The sequence below is a fragment of the Melanerpes formicivorus genome, unplaced genomic scaffold, assembly GCF_026170545.1.
Source record: "Melanerpes formicivorus ecotype bairdi unplaced genomic scaffold, bMelFor1.0.p_v2 SCAF_22, whole genome shotgun sequence".
In the NCBI taxonomy this organism is placed as follows: domain Eukaryota; kingdom Metazoa; phylum Chordata; class Aves; order Piciformes; family Picidae; genus Melanerpes; species Melanerpes formicivorus.
In genome coordinates, this window is record NW_027142374.1 from 6,194,801 (window position 1) to 6,211,192 (window position 16,392).

General features: G+C 44.0%; 1 protein-coding gene and 2 long non-coding RNA genes across 4 annotated transcripts in view; 1 reads left to right on the forward strand and 2 right to left on the reverse strand.

The window, feature by feature from the left end:
- The window catches only part of ABCB7 (ATP binding cassette subfamily B member 7), a 42,622-nt gene extending 38,400 nt beyond the window's left edge, over positions 1-4,222 (reverse strand). For both annotated transcript variants that reach the window (XM_068151981.1, XM_068151980.1), the window contains exon 1: positions 4,053-4,222. In XM_068151981.1, coding sequence (XP_068008082.1) covers positions 4,053-4,220 — 168 coding nt within the window. In that variant the 5' untranslated portion in view covers positions 4,221-4,222. The remainder of the gene's footprint in view (positions 1-4,052) is intronic.
- A 107-nt stretch (positions 4,223-4,329) lies between these two features.
- On the forward strand, positions 4,330-12,656 carry LOC137447958 (uncharacterized). Its single transcript, XR_010988953.1, has 3 exons — positions 4,330-4,524; positions 7,866-7,988; positions 12,124-12,656. It is a non-coding gene; the product is annotated as an uncharacterized lncRNA (long non-coding RNA).
- On the reverse strand, positions 6,150-16,314 carry LOC137447960 (uncharacterized). Its single transcript, XR_010988954.1, has 3 exons — positions 16,127-16,314; positions 7,538-7,666; positions 6,150-6,548 (listed from the first exon to the last, which is right to left on the reverse strand). It is a non-coding gene; the product is annotated as an uncharacterized lncRNA (long non-coding RNA).
- Between the last annotated feature and the right edge of the window lie 78 nt (positions 16,315-16,392).

A 16,392-nucleotide genomic window follows, 5' to 3' on the forward strand; every position in this document is an offset into this window, starting at 1 on the left:
AGCTGGAAGGGCAAGATAATGCAAGGGGTAAAAAAAAAGTCTCTTCTATTTTTCACTGCTACACTTAAAATAACCTACAAAGTCCTGGTCTCTACAACTACCAAAGTTCTCTCTGAAGGAAGCCCCTCACTGCATTTCTTGACGTATATAGATCCCTAGCAAACTAAATATCCTTTAACCAAAGATAAAGCTGTTGGACCTTTTCAGTCAATATTGCTATTTCCCTTCAATTTAAGTTTCAGATCTAACAGAATTGGCCATTGTTTTTATTTTGGAGGTAGGGAAAAAAACCAACTCCTAGAAAAAAAGAAAAACTTCTGTTATTTTATTATCATCTTCTTTCTATGATTTTCTAACTTCTACCATGTAGGCCCCATCCCATCCAACCTGCCACTAGAAAAGACATTAGGAAAAAATTCTTCCCCATGAGGGTGGTGAGGCACTGCAACACATTGCCCCGAGAAGTTGTGGAAGCTCCAGCCCTAGGAGCGTTCAAAGCCAAGTTGTGACACGCTGAGCCCCTGCCTGCTCCAACCGCAGGAGGGTGAACTGACAGACATACGCTGATGGAAACACAAGCTGATCTTAGTATCAGGCAATGGAGTCTGATAACTGATCCATAATATTTATGACATCTGTTTTTCCCCTCCATAAATTTAACTGTTTTCCTCTCCAGGATACAAGTGTTACACGTCTTGTTAGTCAGAAAAGCAAGATTAATCAAAACTACCGAAGAATGCGTGTGAGGAAAGAACGATGTAGATCTGTAATGCAATAGCACTCAAACAACTCTGCTCTATTTGAATGCCATTGTACTAAGTATCATAGAAAATACATATATTGTATTGTAATACAATTAAGCTTACAATTAATTGTAAACTTAAAAAAAACCCCATACAGCCAACACAAAACAGTGAAGATGGGGGAATCAAGTACTCCAGGGATGCAAAGCAGAGCAGCAGAGGTGTAGTTCTATCCATAAAAGCCCAGCTGTGGTTGTACAGTTGATTTCACTCACACCAGTGATTTTACCACAGCAGTCAGCAGCACTGTGTTGCTGGTATAACCATGTCACGTCAGGTGCACCCTCCCAGGAAGGCTCTTGCTGCTTAGGAACTCTTTAGGGAACATACAGCATTAAAGGTGACTATCTGGATTTCACAAGAGGCTAGGTCCTGCCAGTCTCCCACTAATGAAGAGGTGGGATCATGGGCCCTTATTTCATATATGATCTTGAAGGTCTCTTCCAACCTGGTTTGGTTTATTCTAATAAAGAGTTTATTCTAATATTTACTGCTCCTGGTTATATTCAACCAACTAGTGCAAAATGTACCCATATCTGATACCTAAAATATAGCAATAAAGGTAATATAAGAGTTTCCCCACACACTAAAATATGAGGTCTGTGGTGACAGGTTGGACTTGATGATCTTTGAGGTGTCTTCCAACCTTGGTGATTCTGTCATTCTGTGAACTTCTTCCCTGAAGGAGTGGTCAGGCATTGGAGTGGGCTGCCCAGGGAGGTGGTGGAGTTGCTGTCCCTCGATGTGTTAAAAAAGCGAGTAGATGTGGCACTCTGGGACATGGTCTGGTGGTCATGGAAGTGTTAGGTAGAAGGTTGGACTTGATGATCTTAGCGAGGTGTTTAAGAGGGGATTGGATGTGGCACTTGGTACTATGGTCTAGTAGTCATGAGGTCTGTGGTGACAGGTTGGACTTGATGATCTTTGAGGTCTTTTCCAACCTTGGTGATTCTATGATTCTATATACTAGGATTATGTCACCACACAGTAGCCTGGAAGTTTCCTGAGAACACCACCATTCATTAAACCTTATTCCCAGATCACTGATAAGCATGCAGCTTAGGACCTACACAAACAAGTGGAAGTTGATTCTTTTTATTCAAAATCAAGCATTTCTTCAATGTTTTAATATACAGAAAAGCTTTCAGAGTAAGCCCATTAAAAATATTTAGCTTCATTAATATATAAATGTAGCCAAATAATTTAAGTGGGGGAAAAAGTAGATTTCACATATCTGCTTCCCAGAAGGGTTTTTCTTAATGTTGAATTACCTAATTTTTAACTTCAACAGCTAATCCCTCTAAAATAGAACCTGCTGAAGTGCCTAGCCAACTTCTGACAGTCACTTCTATTGCTGCAGGCATAGTATTTTTCTTAACTAGCCAAAGAAAAAAGAAACTGAAATCACGAGACTGCATTTTCCTCTATCAGCAAATGTCATTAAATACTTAAAGAAAAATAAATCCTATCAACCAGTCCCAGAATGTTGAAGGCTATTATTAGCAAAACCTCCAGAACACCAAGTTTGAGCTTCCTGCTCAATAAATAAATTTGTACAACACAGATTAAAATGTGGTGCCTGTTTGCCATAATGGAGCAAAGTTTTTATTCAACAAAATGTAAGATCTTGCTTGTGTACTTAATGAATTCTAATTTCCATCCAACAGAGCTTGATGCAGAAGTGAAAGTAAAAATTAATCACCAGACCATTAAAAAATAAATGCATCATTTCTAACCAGAAATGCCTAGAAACTAAAAGACCAAAGAGATGAATACATATATACACTACAGACATGGCATTAGCATTTTTAGCTGAGAAAATCTAGTGCAAATCAATTTAGCAGCATGTGGCAATTAAAACTTGTCAGCAAGGCTTAATATTTCTCATATGAAAATAAAACCATTCAGAACACAACCAGGATTATAATTAATGCCTCTCTGCATCATCACAATAGTGCTGTTTATTCACTAACATCTGAAATATGTTTTCAGGTACACTGGACAGCACTGAGCACTCAGATACATTTTTAAGCATCCAATCACACAGGAGCTTCTTTTTTCTAAAGCCCTCCAAAATGCACTACTTAACTCCTGTTCATCTCATGGACTACAGAATATGAACTTGACTGCAGTCTGTGACAGAATTCTGTCTGGCAGGGGAAACTAAACAAGGCAGGTGGCAATGAAAGCTAGTCAAAAGCTGTGGTACTCCATCAGGAAATAAAAGGTTACTATAAAACAGAAATGAAAGCTATCTGACAGTTTATGGAAAGTTTGTTCCCTCAATCTTTGACACACAATTCCTTCACAGGCTTTGAAAAACGCTCATCATAGAATCATTAAAGCTGGAAAAAAACCCTCGAAGATCAAGTCTAACCACCAACCCAACACCACCATGGACATTAAACCAGGTCACAAAGCACCATGTCCACACATTTCTTTGACACCTCCACCACCTCCCCAGGCAGCCTGTTCCAATGTCTGACCACTCTTTCAGGAAAGAAATGTTTCCTAATATCCAATCTAAACCTTCCCTGGTGCAACTTCAAGACATTTCTTATTGTCCTATCACTTGTTACTTGGGAGAAGAGACCAATATCCACCTCACTACAGCCTCCTTTCACATGGATCACAGTTTTGAGATATGTACTCAATTCCTTACTTGTAACCAAACAATCTTTCATGAGAACATGTTACAGCCGTCTGCTGCTGACAAAGAATTCCAATCTCCTTTCCCTACATAACATCAAAATTAGCTGTCAGCATAAGTCATCCTCTGTATAAGCGTTCAGCATCCGTTCAGAGGCATTGTTTCTTCCACGCTTGTCCACACATGGTCGAGCAAATGCTCGAACGCACAGAAACAGCTCGGTCACCTAAACATCACCACGACAGCGGAAGAGACAACCCTGAAGTTGTCTGGGCCCAAACTTGCCCGAGAGTTTATCGGCCACGCTCCAAAGACGGCCCCACGCCGCCCCTCTGCCAGGGACTCCCCTGCCTGGGCCGGCCCCCGGGAGCAAAGCGGCAGCAACAGCCTCCCGACCCACACCGGGCCGATGCCGGGCAGCGACTGCTGTCAACGGGACAAGGACGAAACAGGCCGTCCCCGAAGAACTCGAGGGGCAATACAGTGCGGCCGGCCGGCCGGCCACCCCTCCTCAACTCCTCCTCAACCCCTCCTCAGCATCGCCCGCCCCCGCCGCCCTCCACCACCCGCCCTCGGCCGGACCCTGCGTCCCCGCGCACCTGGCCGCTTCCCGGGGCGCCGTGTGCCCGCTGCCGCCAGTTTCCCCCAAGCCAGCCATGGGCACAGGCGGCGGCGGCCGCCGGAGGCCGCAACAGGGCGAGGGCGAGCAGCTGTCGCTTGCGAGAGGCGGCCGCCGCCAGGCTCCGCGGAGCCCCCAGCAGCGCCATGTCAGAAGGGCCGCGGAGCAGAGGATTGTGGGTGGGCGGCGGACTCGCGAGGCGGGGCGGGGCGGGGCGGAACGCTGCTCCCGCCCGGCCATCCTGAGGAGCAGGCGGGACACGTCGCCATGGCAGCGGCCAGCTACGGAGCCCTGAGAGCTCTGGCCCGTCCGGCCGGTGGGCAGCAGCGAAGCTGCCCTCATTCCTACCATGGTGCTCTGAGGGGACGAGTGCTTCCCTGCCGAGTTGGAGAGCGGCCAAACCCATCCCGAGGTGTCACCCCTTCAGGAGGAGTTTTATGGTGACTGTACAGGTACAGGCATCCTCTGAGAGAAAACTGTTCAGAAGCAGCGTGGGTAGCAGATCGAGGGAGTGAATTCTGCCCCTCTGCTGTGACCCTACCGGCAGTGCGGGGCCTAGCTCTGAAGTCTCAGGAGAGGAGAGACGTGGACCTGCAGGGAGCGGCTGGAGGAGGCCACAGCAATGACTGGAGGTCTGGAAACCCTCTGCTGTGAGGCTCCCGGCTGAGAGACTCAGGGTTGTTCAGCCTGGAGAAGAGAAGGCTCCAGGGAGACCTTCTTGTGGCCTTTCAAAACTTGAAGGGGCTGATCAGAAAGCTGGGGGCAGACTTTTTATCAGGGTCTGTTGTGACAGGATAAGGGGTGATGGGTTTAAACCAAAAGAGGGAGATTTAGACTAGAGAGAAGGAAAAAATGCTTTACACTGAGTGTGGTGAGACCCTGTCCCAGTTGTCCCAAGATGTGGTAGAGGCCCCACCCCTGGGGCCGCTGCAGGTCAGGTGGTTTGTGGCTCTGAACAACCTGCTCTAGTTGCAGACAGAATCATAGAATCAATAAGGTTGGAAAAGACCTCAAAGATCATCAAGTCCAACCTGTCACCCAAGACCTCATGACCAGACCATGGCACCAAGTACCACATCCAATCCCCTCTTGAACACCTCCAGGGATGGTGACTCCACCACCTGGGCAGCACATTCCAATGGCTAACAACTCTCCCTGTGAAGAACTTTCTCCTCACCTCAAGTTTAAACTTCCCCTGGTGCAGGCGTCCCTGCCGACTGCAGAGGGGTTGAACTAGATGACCTTTAAAGGTTCCTTTCAACCCAAACTATTCTATGTCTCTATGAAAGATGGTGGCCCTCAAGCCTAAGCCACATAACTGCATGAATTGCTCAGCAGCTCTGCTGATACAGTGGTACTTTATAAAGTCTCTCTTGTTTAGCAGAGTCCTTCTTCCCAACTGGCAGTTAGTGCTCTCACACTTTCTCCACACACAGCCAGACACTGTTGCCATTGTCAAAGCAGAAGAGGGGCCTGAGTAGGCACACATCCCTCCCAGAACATTTCATGAACCCTACAGAGCTGCTGCCCAGCAGTTTCCTGGGCTCGGGTGCAGGCAGGCCTGGGCCTGCAGAGCCATGAGGGGAAGGTGTAATCCAGACAGCACGTGGCATGGCACATTTCCGCACAGAACTAGTTCTGCACTCCACACCTTTCCCAGGGTTAAACTCTGAGCTACCTGGCAGAACTCTGGGTAACACAGCTCAGCTGTAGTTCCTGTGAGAGCAGAATAACCCAGCAATAATACTGCTCCTAATTAAACACCAATTTAAGAAGACAGAGATCTGCCACGGATTGCATTTACAGCGGCCTATATACTCCCATCTGATTGGCATGCAGAGCCATGAGGAAGCTGTAACTCTGTGTGGCATTTTTAATCACATAAAGATTTCTTCAAAGCTACCAGAGCTTGACTACTGAGGCTTTTGCCTTGAGGGAGAGTTGTAAGCTCATTTGTGAGAGAGAAAGACAGACCGACAGACAGAGGGGAAGAGTACAATTGGCTTAAAGCTGATTTTTAATGAGGCAGGCTTTCTCTAGCCTGTGCTTTGATAGGCAACTTTGCTTCTGACCAGGATTTGCTTTAAACGACAGAGGCGACATTTCTCTGCCACTAATTTAATTCTTTATCATAATTACATCTGGCAGAGCGGGGTCTGAACAGTGCCGCCCAGTGGCATCCCTCAGAGAGAGAAACGGGAATCCTGGGCTTATGGCTCCCATACATCCGCTTACTTCAGTTTGCCCTTCTCAGCTTGGAAGTGGGACCAGGCAGAATGGGATAACTGTGACTCTTTGTCTGGCCAACACTGCCACATTTTTCAAGCTATTTTAAATGTTTCTGACCACACAGTGTGTGTATGCAGACACAATGTGGCCTGGATCGATCTCCTGCAGCACGGGCTCTCAGCCACACGATGTGTGTCCAGTTTTTCCACCCTATCAAGTTCTTTGGACATGCATCACATGGAATATCCTGTGTGTGGATAAAAGAACCCTGAGTTATGGTATTGTGGTATTTGACATAGCTCTACTGCCTCTTTAAGGGAGATTACATCACTGGACAAACATGGATTGTTAAACCTCACAATACTGAGACAACTGTATTATGACAGCATTGTCATCATTAAAGGTAGAGACAAAATCAGGTTCCATATGCCTGCACACTGCATCAGTGATAGAAACTGTGCCATATTTCCAACAAAGCCCCAAAACTGCAGATCAAAAATACACATTTGATCAGTTCATACTCTCTCCAGTACAGACCAGCAGTAATAATTTTTTTTCTCTAACAGAGTTCTAAAGATCTGAAGCAAGCCCCAACTGTGTAAGAAATAAATACATTCCTTGAATGTTTGGTGTTCTGATGGACTACTGAAAATGGCATTCTGCCCTTCATTTAACACCGATAAACCACATCAGCAGCCTGGTGGAGAGGAGATGGTTAATTCTGGAAAAGAGATTTAAAATGGGGAACTGAGAGCAGCTTAGTTTAGAGATAACTAAAAGAGGACTATACTCCATGCTGTAAACATTTCAGAAGGGTGAGAAATCATTAATGATGACAGAGAGGAGTGCTGGAAGGTATGGGATCACATTAAATACAGGAAAGCTGAAGAAAAATGCCTGGCAAATAATTGTCATAATGGAAATGTGACAGGATAGTTGGTGTCCCCTTATTTAGAATTAAAATGGCAGAGGCAGGAGAAAATGATCTGTACCGAAAAATCCAGCATTACAATATAGATGTATATACTTACCATATCAAATGATTGTGTGGTATGTGCTGGAAATTATTATAATTAATAATTTTAGCATCCCATTATGAAAAATCATCTTTATGATTTTCATGTTCCATGTTAATGCATATCATTTTGGTTTGTCTACACCTTTAAGGCTAACGATGTACTTAATATATTTGATATTCATGGTATTAATATTTTCCCTTCCAAGTTTCACCTTTACCTGCTGTTCCTTCTTCAGTAACTCTCAAGTGCTGCTGGGTTTATTTCCCCCTCTACTAGTTCTGTCTTCTGGTCTTCTCTTTCTCCAGTTTGTTTACGTGACACCAGATTACCAAAGCACAGCACAAACCTGAGAGAGAGAGACAGAGAGGCCAAATAGCTGTAGTGGTCAGAAACATGATGACCCCCTCTGTCGGAGTGACCTAGCCAGGAGAGCAAAGCTGCTTCTATAGACAGAGAAACCTAACAGATGAGATTTATATACTTGTACTGTTTAAAGCAGCTCACCACAAAAAAAAATTAAATAAAAATCATCTGTTTCTCTGCAGATTTAGTGTTGAAGTGGAAGATCTCCTTAGAGGCACAAAAATTACTGCATGCTCTAGAGTTGTCAGCAAGAGAAGTTTACAGAAGCAGCCCACCGGAAGAAATCTAAGCCTTGGTGCATGGAGGTGAAATAACATCTTATTTAGGGGTTATTAAAGTTTTTAAGTTCTTATTAAAGGTGTTTAATATGGTTTTGACATGGTATTGAACTTTGCTTCCAGCCACAGGTACTCATTTCTTACAGCTGCGAAAAATTGGAGTACAATTTCATAGGGACTATTTATAGAACTAAGATTTAGAATTATTAAACATTCCCATAAAATGGAAAAACTCAGGACTGAATTCCAGCCAATCAGTACACCAAGGGGAGACTGACATCTGTATTTTGTATGGTAACACTGACAATTCCAGTTATGGCAGGTGTCAGACAAGATGAAAGTGCCCCCAGAGCTGTGAAAATCAAAACTAATTCAGGAGTCAGGCTAGAGGAGGAAGAAAAGTGACAATAGCCCATTATGATTTAGAATCAACAGTATGGGAAGGGTGTGGACACAAGGAGGTGAAGAAAGAGGGATAATTAATGGGAAGAAACGAATGCAAAGAAATTATAAAGGGAAAAAATAGGAGAAGGAGGGGGACAGAATCCCTCACTCAGAGATACAATTTTGGCAAGCTGAATCTGTGCCAAAAGGCACAGCACTGATTTGGAGATGGAGACTTTTGTAATTACATCTAGAAAAATGCACACTCACATTTAAGAACAGAGCAGCTACACATCCATTTGAAATGCAGGGTGAATTGTATTTCACAGTCACATAACCACAAATGAGCTGTATTTTTAGATGACACTGATTTTCTTCATTAAAAAACATGGGTTTGTCCATCTTGCCACTACACAAGGCTTGTCCTAGATTTTATTAGGGCAAACATGCTACCTGTTGTATGAACACACCATTACTAGGAGGGGTATCTACTGTTAGATTCTCATTGAGCCCTTCTAAGATTGGCCTTGCAGTATTTTTATGCTGAATATTAGCCATCTGGCACTGAGTGCTGCAGTATTTAGTGCCACAAATAATAATGAAAAATATGGTAATATCTCGTGATGCTTTAACATAAAAATATAAGACAGAGGGTCTAAAAGCTCTGGGTGTATCATCTCCAAGCTGCCAAAGCATGTTGTTCCCTCTGCCCTTGTTTTCCATAAATGATTCTTTGATTGGAGACAGCAGTGCTAATAGGGAAGTCGTTGGTTAATGCACAGCAATGAAACTGCATTTCTTGTAGTTAATGAACTGCAGTCCTGAGGAACAATGGGGAGGGAAAACTCTGAGATTTGTTATACTTTTCTCTTCAGGTTGATGTGGGTACATCCAAGAGATGCAAACGAGAGGCGTGACCTGGGATAGACAGGAGCAGGCTCTGTCCTTTCCATGTCACTCAGACCCTGTAGAATCCTTGCAATGGAAACAAAATGGCCTTTTTCTTCTGTCTCCCCACATCCAAATATGGTGTGGGGACTGTTGCATATTCAGCAAAATGGCTGCTATTGCTGTGGTTAAGCTGCATAATTAGATGGGGCTTAAAGGAAGCAAGAGGCGAGAACCTGAGTGGTTCTGTTGGCTGACACAGGGGCAAGTTGCAGCTAACTCATAGAAGTTCCCAAGCTTCTGGTTCTTCAGGAAAATAGATGTTTAGGTTCAAAGGAAGTGAGCATTTTCATGGATATTGGTTCATCTCAGAAGCTGCCACTGAGTGTATTTTCTCTCTGTCCTTCATCCCAGCTTTCTACTGTGGCACATTCTGATCCTTTTGCATTCTCCCAACTTTGTTGTAACCCATTCTCTGGCTCACTGCAAATATACCAGACCATTCCTGAGCCTGTTTTGTTGTTGCTGTTCGGGTTTTGTTTGTTGTTTGGGTTTTTTTTCCTTGTTTTTCACCCCTGCTACTCCAGTAGCCTTCCCTAAAGTGGCCAAGGTTGTTAGCCCTGCCAAAGAAAGGAGAGAACACAGAGCCTTCTGTCCACAGTGTTCCTCTTGGCCAAGGCACAGATGTAAGCTTTTCTTTCCTCCTGTTCAGAAGCCCCCAGTAATGAGGTGTTTGGCCATGGAAACACAATAAGACAAATGCACAACTGAAGCAAAGACTTAGAGGTTCAAGTTGAAATGTTGGAAGGGAGGTGGGAAGCAATGGAGAAATAGAGCCAAACTTATTTAGGGAATCAGAGCCTGTTAGCAGCAAGGTTTAAGTGTTGTATTGGGCCATGAAAGCGTCAAAGGCTGCTGACCTACTGGACTCTCTGACCTTAATAAGAAGGATTTTTAGCCTTGTGAGGAGGTTGCAAGGAAGAGTTGGGTGTTTTTAGCTGGAAGCAGTTGAACAGTGAGCAGGAAGCCTGTCAAGGAATGGAGAAGCCTGGACAACTAATCTGAGATGCTCCTGACCTTACCTTCCTTCTACACATTTGTAAGAGCCATTGGAAATTTGTTTTGAGCAGGGTGGTCACCAGCAGCTTTGAGTTTCTTCTGAGTATTCCTGAAACACCACCCATCAGGGCAGAGAGAAGATAGGGACTAAAGAGCAGCACTGCTTCTGCAGGTCATCTTAGCAGACTGAAAAGGGGATACAAAAAGCCAAGCATGTTGAGGGAGCCTTTCTGCATCAGAAGTGAATGTGGTCACCACTGAGTTATGTGAAAGCTTGGGTACTTCCCATGTCTTCTCACATGCAGAGTGTCTCTGTTACAGCTGTACAACAGCATCAGCAGTTCCACTTCTGCTGTTCGTGGCTTGGAAGGGTTTGCAGTCCCACACCTGTGTTTCATCCTTAAGTAGATAGAAATGGTGCACCCAGTGAGAACTGACTGGTTAACCATTTACTGATCGTTCATTTTCCTTTTTGTCCTTTTGCAGATGTGTCCTAAAAATGGATCATCACTGTCTGTGGTGCATCCTAGAGATTGATTTGTAGCTTTCTGAAAAGATGACTTTAAAAGGCATTTCTCCTCAGCCTAGTGTCTGCACACCCCTGTCATGTAATTATATCTGCATGCAGATTGTTTCTGAAGTGGTGCCTGTCACCTCTGCATGCTCAGCGAAGGGTTGTGGAGAGTGATGCATGGAGTAATTAAGCCTCACACTTCATTTGCTGCCACTACATATCTTAAACTCCTCCTCTTTTCAGAGGAAAGGAAGATGGCAGGAATCAGAAGCCACACAAACATTTCCCCACCTGAACCTCCCTGGTAATCCCAAAGTACAGAGGGTTTAGCCAACCTGAGTTTGAGACAAAAACCTGCTCTGTTTCCACATTCCCTTGCTGCTTTTTAGGGCATTCTGGGCATGGAGAATTCTAATCAAATTTGGGGTCATTGGCTTTGTGCAGAACCAACCAAGCAGTTCTGAGTCTGGCTCCTGAGATTTGCAAACGAGCAAAGTAACCCAGAAAGCCCAGATCTGGTTGTGCAGACAAGGGAGAGCCATGAGCGGGAGCCTGCCCCTGTGATGTTCACCAGTGGTACCAACTTCAGAACGGATTCCCAAAAGATCAGCTGTCCTTTGAGTTAGCCAGAAGCCAAGTGAAAAGCAGAGGCTTCAGCTGCGTTTCGTTTTGACCACTACGGGGAGCTCTTTATTGAGAAAATCGTGCTGTAAACACAAGAGGCTTCAGAAAGCTCCCGAATAATTATTGTGCTCTTTGTGTTACACCTGTGCGCACTGACAGCTCCGGTAAGAGACTGGCCTTTGGTCCAGAGACCTGAGCTCTGTGGCTGCATGTATGGGATGAGCAAAGGCTGAGAAATACTTATTTTCACCTGGAAGTCCCCACAGCCTCTCTGCAGATCACACTTAGAAGGCTCTCTGGCTCTTGACTCTTCTACTATAGAAGGAAATCCATATTTTTTTTTTCCTGTTTGTAAGGTCCTGCTTGGCTGTTCAACTATTCAAACCATCTCTGCTCAGTTTCCTAATTGCCATAGCTATGAAGACCAGGTTTTCTTGGCAGATTTTGTACTGCAAGGGGTGCAGAATTTTACCCTATGGACAGGAAACTCAGCAGAACACAAACAAGGCTTCAAGAGCTTGTGCTTGCCTATTTACTAGTGGGCATCAAGCCTGTTTCTTGTGCCCAGATGGGAGCTGTATCTGTCCTGGCTCTGTTACACACAGCAAGTTAGAAGCAACCCCCCATTATTTCTGCTTTGGGTACATCTGTGTTGATTTGTTCTATCACTTGTTCTGTTGCTTTTCTTTCCAGGGTGAACTGACAAATGGACGGTCCAAGTTTCATGTCCTTTTCCTTCTCTTTGTGGCGGTCATGTTCTTTGTAAGCCTGATGTTTCTGTTTGGCTACCATTGCTGGCTCGTCAGCAGAAACAGATCTACTTTAGGTAAGGCTTTAAAAGCTTGTGTCAGTCTATTTACCTGTTGGCATGGGGCATGTTTCTTGTGTCCAAGTGGATGCTGTGTCTGTCCTGGCTCTGTTACATTCAGCTTTGGATGAGAGGACACGAACCAAGTATTTCCTAATAAGTATAACTGTTGAGTACCCAAGTTTGAGAACTAACAGGAACTTTAGAGGATCTCCTTCTCTCTCTAGGAACAAAGAAAAGACAGAAAATATTTGTTCCTATCACTTTTTCAGTGTTGTTTTTATCTCCATGGTGAAAATCATGGACATTCGAGATTTTGTGTCCTCGTCCTTCTCTTTGTGGTCGTCATGCCCTTCATAAACGCCAGCATGATGCCTGGCCAGAACAAGTAGCTCAGCCCTTGGCCTCAGGACTAACAGAGGGGACAGTCTGTGGGATCATGTTCTCTGAAATATTATTATTAACAAGTACTGAAACTTCTGCAGTTCAAACCCATCATTAGATGACACTGTGTGGCCAGTAATAAACATCAGACTTTAACTGTCTGCTTTGTATTTAATGTTAATGCTTCTAGTTTCCCGAGAAGAAGAAAATATATTAAAGGGAAGCAAGAGAGCACAGAGATAGGGACAGCTGAAAAAAAGAGGGTAGATAAATCCATTTGTGCTCCAGGCAAACGCAACAACAAAAAAGCTCCCAATATTTTCTTCAGTATTTCCTTTCATCTCCATAAGTGACTTCTTAGTACAGTACAGAAAGACTAAGTGCATAGCATGGGCAAAGTCTCCTCATCATTAATGCAACCACTCTTCAAATGCAAGTACCAAAGTAGTCTAGTTGTAAATACAGAGTTACACCCTCTGTGGTTTCGCTAGTCATCAATTGTTACAAGCTGACTGATCCCTCAGCCTGCAGGCACCATCTCCACTGTCATGCTGAATGCTAATGAGCTTCCACCTAATTTAACCACAGAGAGACATCTCTTCTGCATCAACACCTATTAACAGCTCCAAAACGGGTTTGTTGAGCTTAGTAGAGAAACACCCATCAGTTTTTTAGCTGCTTGGAAAAACTGGAAGTCACACCAGGTACTCTAAGTTAGAGAATAAGATGGTCTTGAGGACTATCATATCGTACTCTCACCAAGGTATTGTCTTAGCATTTACCAAATTCCTTGAAACCATTCCTAATGCAAGAAAGAAGGTAAAAATGAATGAGGAACCTAGATCTGAAAGTCAATACATTAATAGTACTATTACTGTCTTTAGAGGTAAGCGTGGAGCATCCTTATGTCTAGAAGCTATGCTTTAGGTCAACTCTGAAGGATTCCCCCCCACCCCCCAGCAATCAAGCTAACAAATAGCGTCACAGTTTTGTGACTGAGATCCAGACACAGAACTCTTGCCTGAGATTTAGCTTTCATCAAATAGCATGCTGAGCTAGGACATCCAGGCATTCCTAAACTCTCTACTCCGGCTTTCCTTTCCCATGAATTCCCTGGGATTTATAACCCATTTTAACATCCCCCTTGAAAGGTTTAGCATAGCTCAATCATATCTTCAGAAATGCTTTCATTCCTTGGATGGAGTGAGTTGGAACCATCTCCTGTCTATACAATAAATGGGATTTCTTAGTAGATCTTCTGGTAGTTCAACAGAAAGCATTGACAAATCTCTTAGCAGTATTCTAATAAGCAATATCCCATCCCCTTAGATACATACTCCACACAATGAAGATAATTTCATATATGCCAGCTCTGCTTCTTACCAACTCCAAATAAGCAGGCAGGTTACTGCTAGTTATTGATCAGGATTAAACACAGTCACAATCAAACACACTCAGGATAAAAAGGGCTTATAAGGAACAATAGCAGCCTTGGTGGCTCCATTCAGCTCATATCCAGGGATAAACTATAGCAGCTGCTCTATCACCTGATTCCTTCTCACCAGCTGAGAAGAGGGATTGGTAAAAGGAGAGGAGACCCGTGTGTTGAAATGAGAACAGATGAAATGAAACAGCAAAACTAATGTTAATACTAATGCCAGGATAAAGTGTACAAAGTTATACTCATCCCAGTGTCTGTGTGGTGGTCATAAGAAAGAGGAAAGCAGTCCTCAGGAGCACGATGATGAATGAAACCCTCCAGGAATGGGAAGAAACAGGAAAAAAGGGAAGAACAGGAACAAGTGACACTCTGATCTTCAGCAAATTTCTAGCTTTAGAGTGAGCATGACATTTATGGTCTGGGATACAATTAGAGCCAATTAGGGGCAGCTGTCCTGTCTTCTGCCCCTCCCAGTTTACTCTCCTGGATGACTGAAAAGTGCTGATGGCCTACAGACCATGGCTGGCTCAGGCTTCCATCCCATACAAACTTAGTTTGAGGATTCTGTGATAAAACTGATGCTGAATTAATATACTGAAGGGAACAATCTGAACCAATTTTTACAGCTGTTTATAAACCCTCTTGTTTTATTGCAGCTCATTCTTTTGCTCTGCCCTATATTTCACAGTTCACATCCAGTTGCAAATGTTCCTCTCCATTTTGATTGTATTTTCCTTCCATTCATCTATTTGAAATCAATAGAATAAATTAAGTCCAGTTTATTGCCTCTGAAATACCTTGATTTTATGAGGTGTTTAATACCTCCACACTGAACATTTCTGGGCTTCTGTACTATACCCTGATGTTCTTAAAGGGAAAAAAAAATATCTAATTGCCCACTTCCAATAGCTTTTATTAGCCAGACAATGCTTTCAAAATGTTGAGAGAACATGAGCAAATTAGTCTTGCTGTCAACATTCCTTATGTCAGGGAAGTCTTGATTTTTTAACTTCATTTTGCTGTTGGGGATACTGAGGCATCCCTGACATAGCTGAACAACATAGAATCATGGAATTGTTTCAGTTGGAAAACACCTTCAAGATCATCAAGTTCATCCACTGACCTGATGCCACCATGGCCATTAAACTGTGGCCTATAGTGCCATGCCTACATGTTTTTTTAACACCTCCAGAGATGGTGACTCCACCACCTCCCTGGGCAGCCTGTTCCAATGCCTGAACACCCTTTCAGTAACTAAATTGTTCCTAATATCCATGCTAAACCTCCACTGGCACAATTTCAGGCCCCATATTAGGATACATTCTTCTGTTGTTCAGTACACTGGCCTTACTCTCCAGTCCAGTTTTCCTGCCTGTACAGCTCTTGGGTGTCCATACTCCAGTTACTCAAGAGCACCCCTCTGATTCATACAATATTTGTTTGCCACAGTATTTTATTATTTAAGTATCATAGAATTCTTCCAGTTCAAAAAGACCTCTAAGATCATCCAGTCCAAATATCAACCTGAGATCACCATGTCCCAAAGTACCAAGCAGAGTATTTTATGGTGCTTGGGAGGTGGTATGCAAAAAGTTCAGATTACATACCTTTTAGGCTTCTATACAAAATATACCTCTGGTGAGATAAATGTGGCACTTTGGCACATGCTTTAATGGCCATGGTGGTGTTAGGCTGAGGATTGGAGTCAATGACCTTAAAGGTCTTTTCCAACCACAACAATTCTGTGATTCTATTTCCATTCCCAAAACTTCTCTTCCTTCTGTTGCATCCAGTGATTTCTCTCTGTCTCCAAGGAGATGCTCCCCTTGGAACAGAATCATAGAATTGTTTTGATTTGGAATAGTTCTTTAAGATCATAGAGCCCAATAATTATCTAACTTTATCGAGTGCAGTGCAAGACCATGTCCCCCAGCACCACCTCTATGCATCTTTCTACACTGTGCACCCACTTCTACCCCAAACGTGCAGGGTAATGGGCATGTTTTCCTTTGTGACAAATGTCTTTAAACGGTGTGAGTTAATGAAATTTGTCTGTTAGCTACCTGTGCCTATAGCTGATTAGTTCTCGCGGGTCGGTCACTGTAAGAGATGTTGTCCTGCTCCTGAGCATTCTCGCAGCGTGGTCTCGTCTTTCTCAGCTTCCTGCCCCCATGCACAGCGAGCGAGCGCCCCAGAGGCGCGAAGCGCGAGACAACGCCTGGGCAGACACGTCACCACGTCGCGAGGTGCCCTCAACACTGCCCCGCCTCGCTCCGCCCCCCCCGCCTGCGCTCCCGCCGCGCTTTGAGTGACAGCTCCGGCAGCCAAT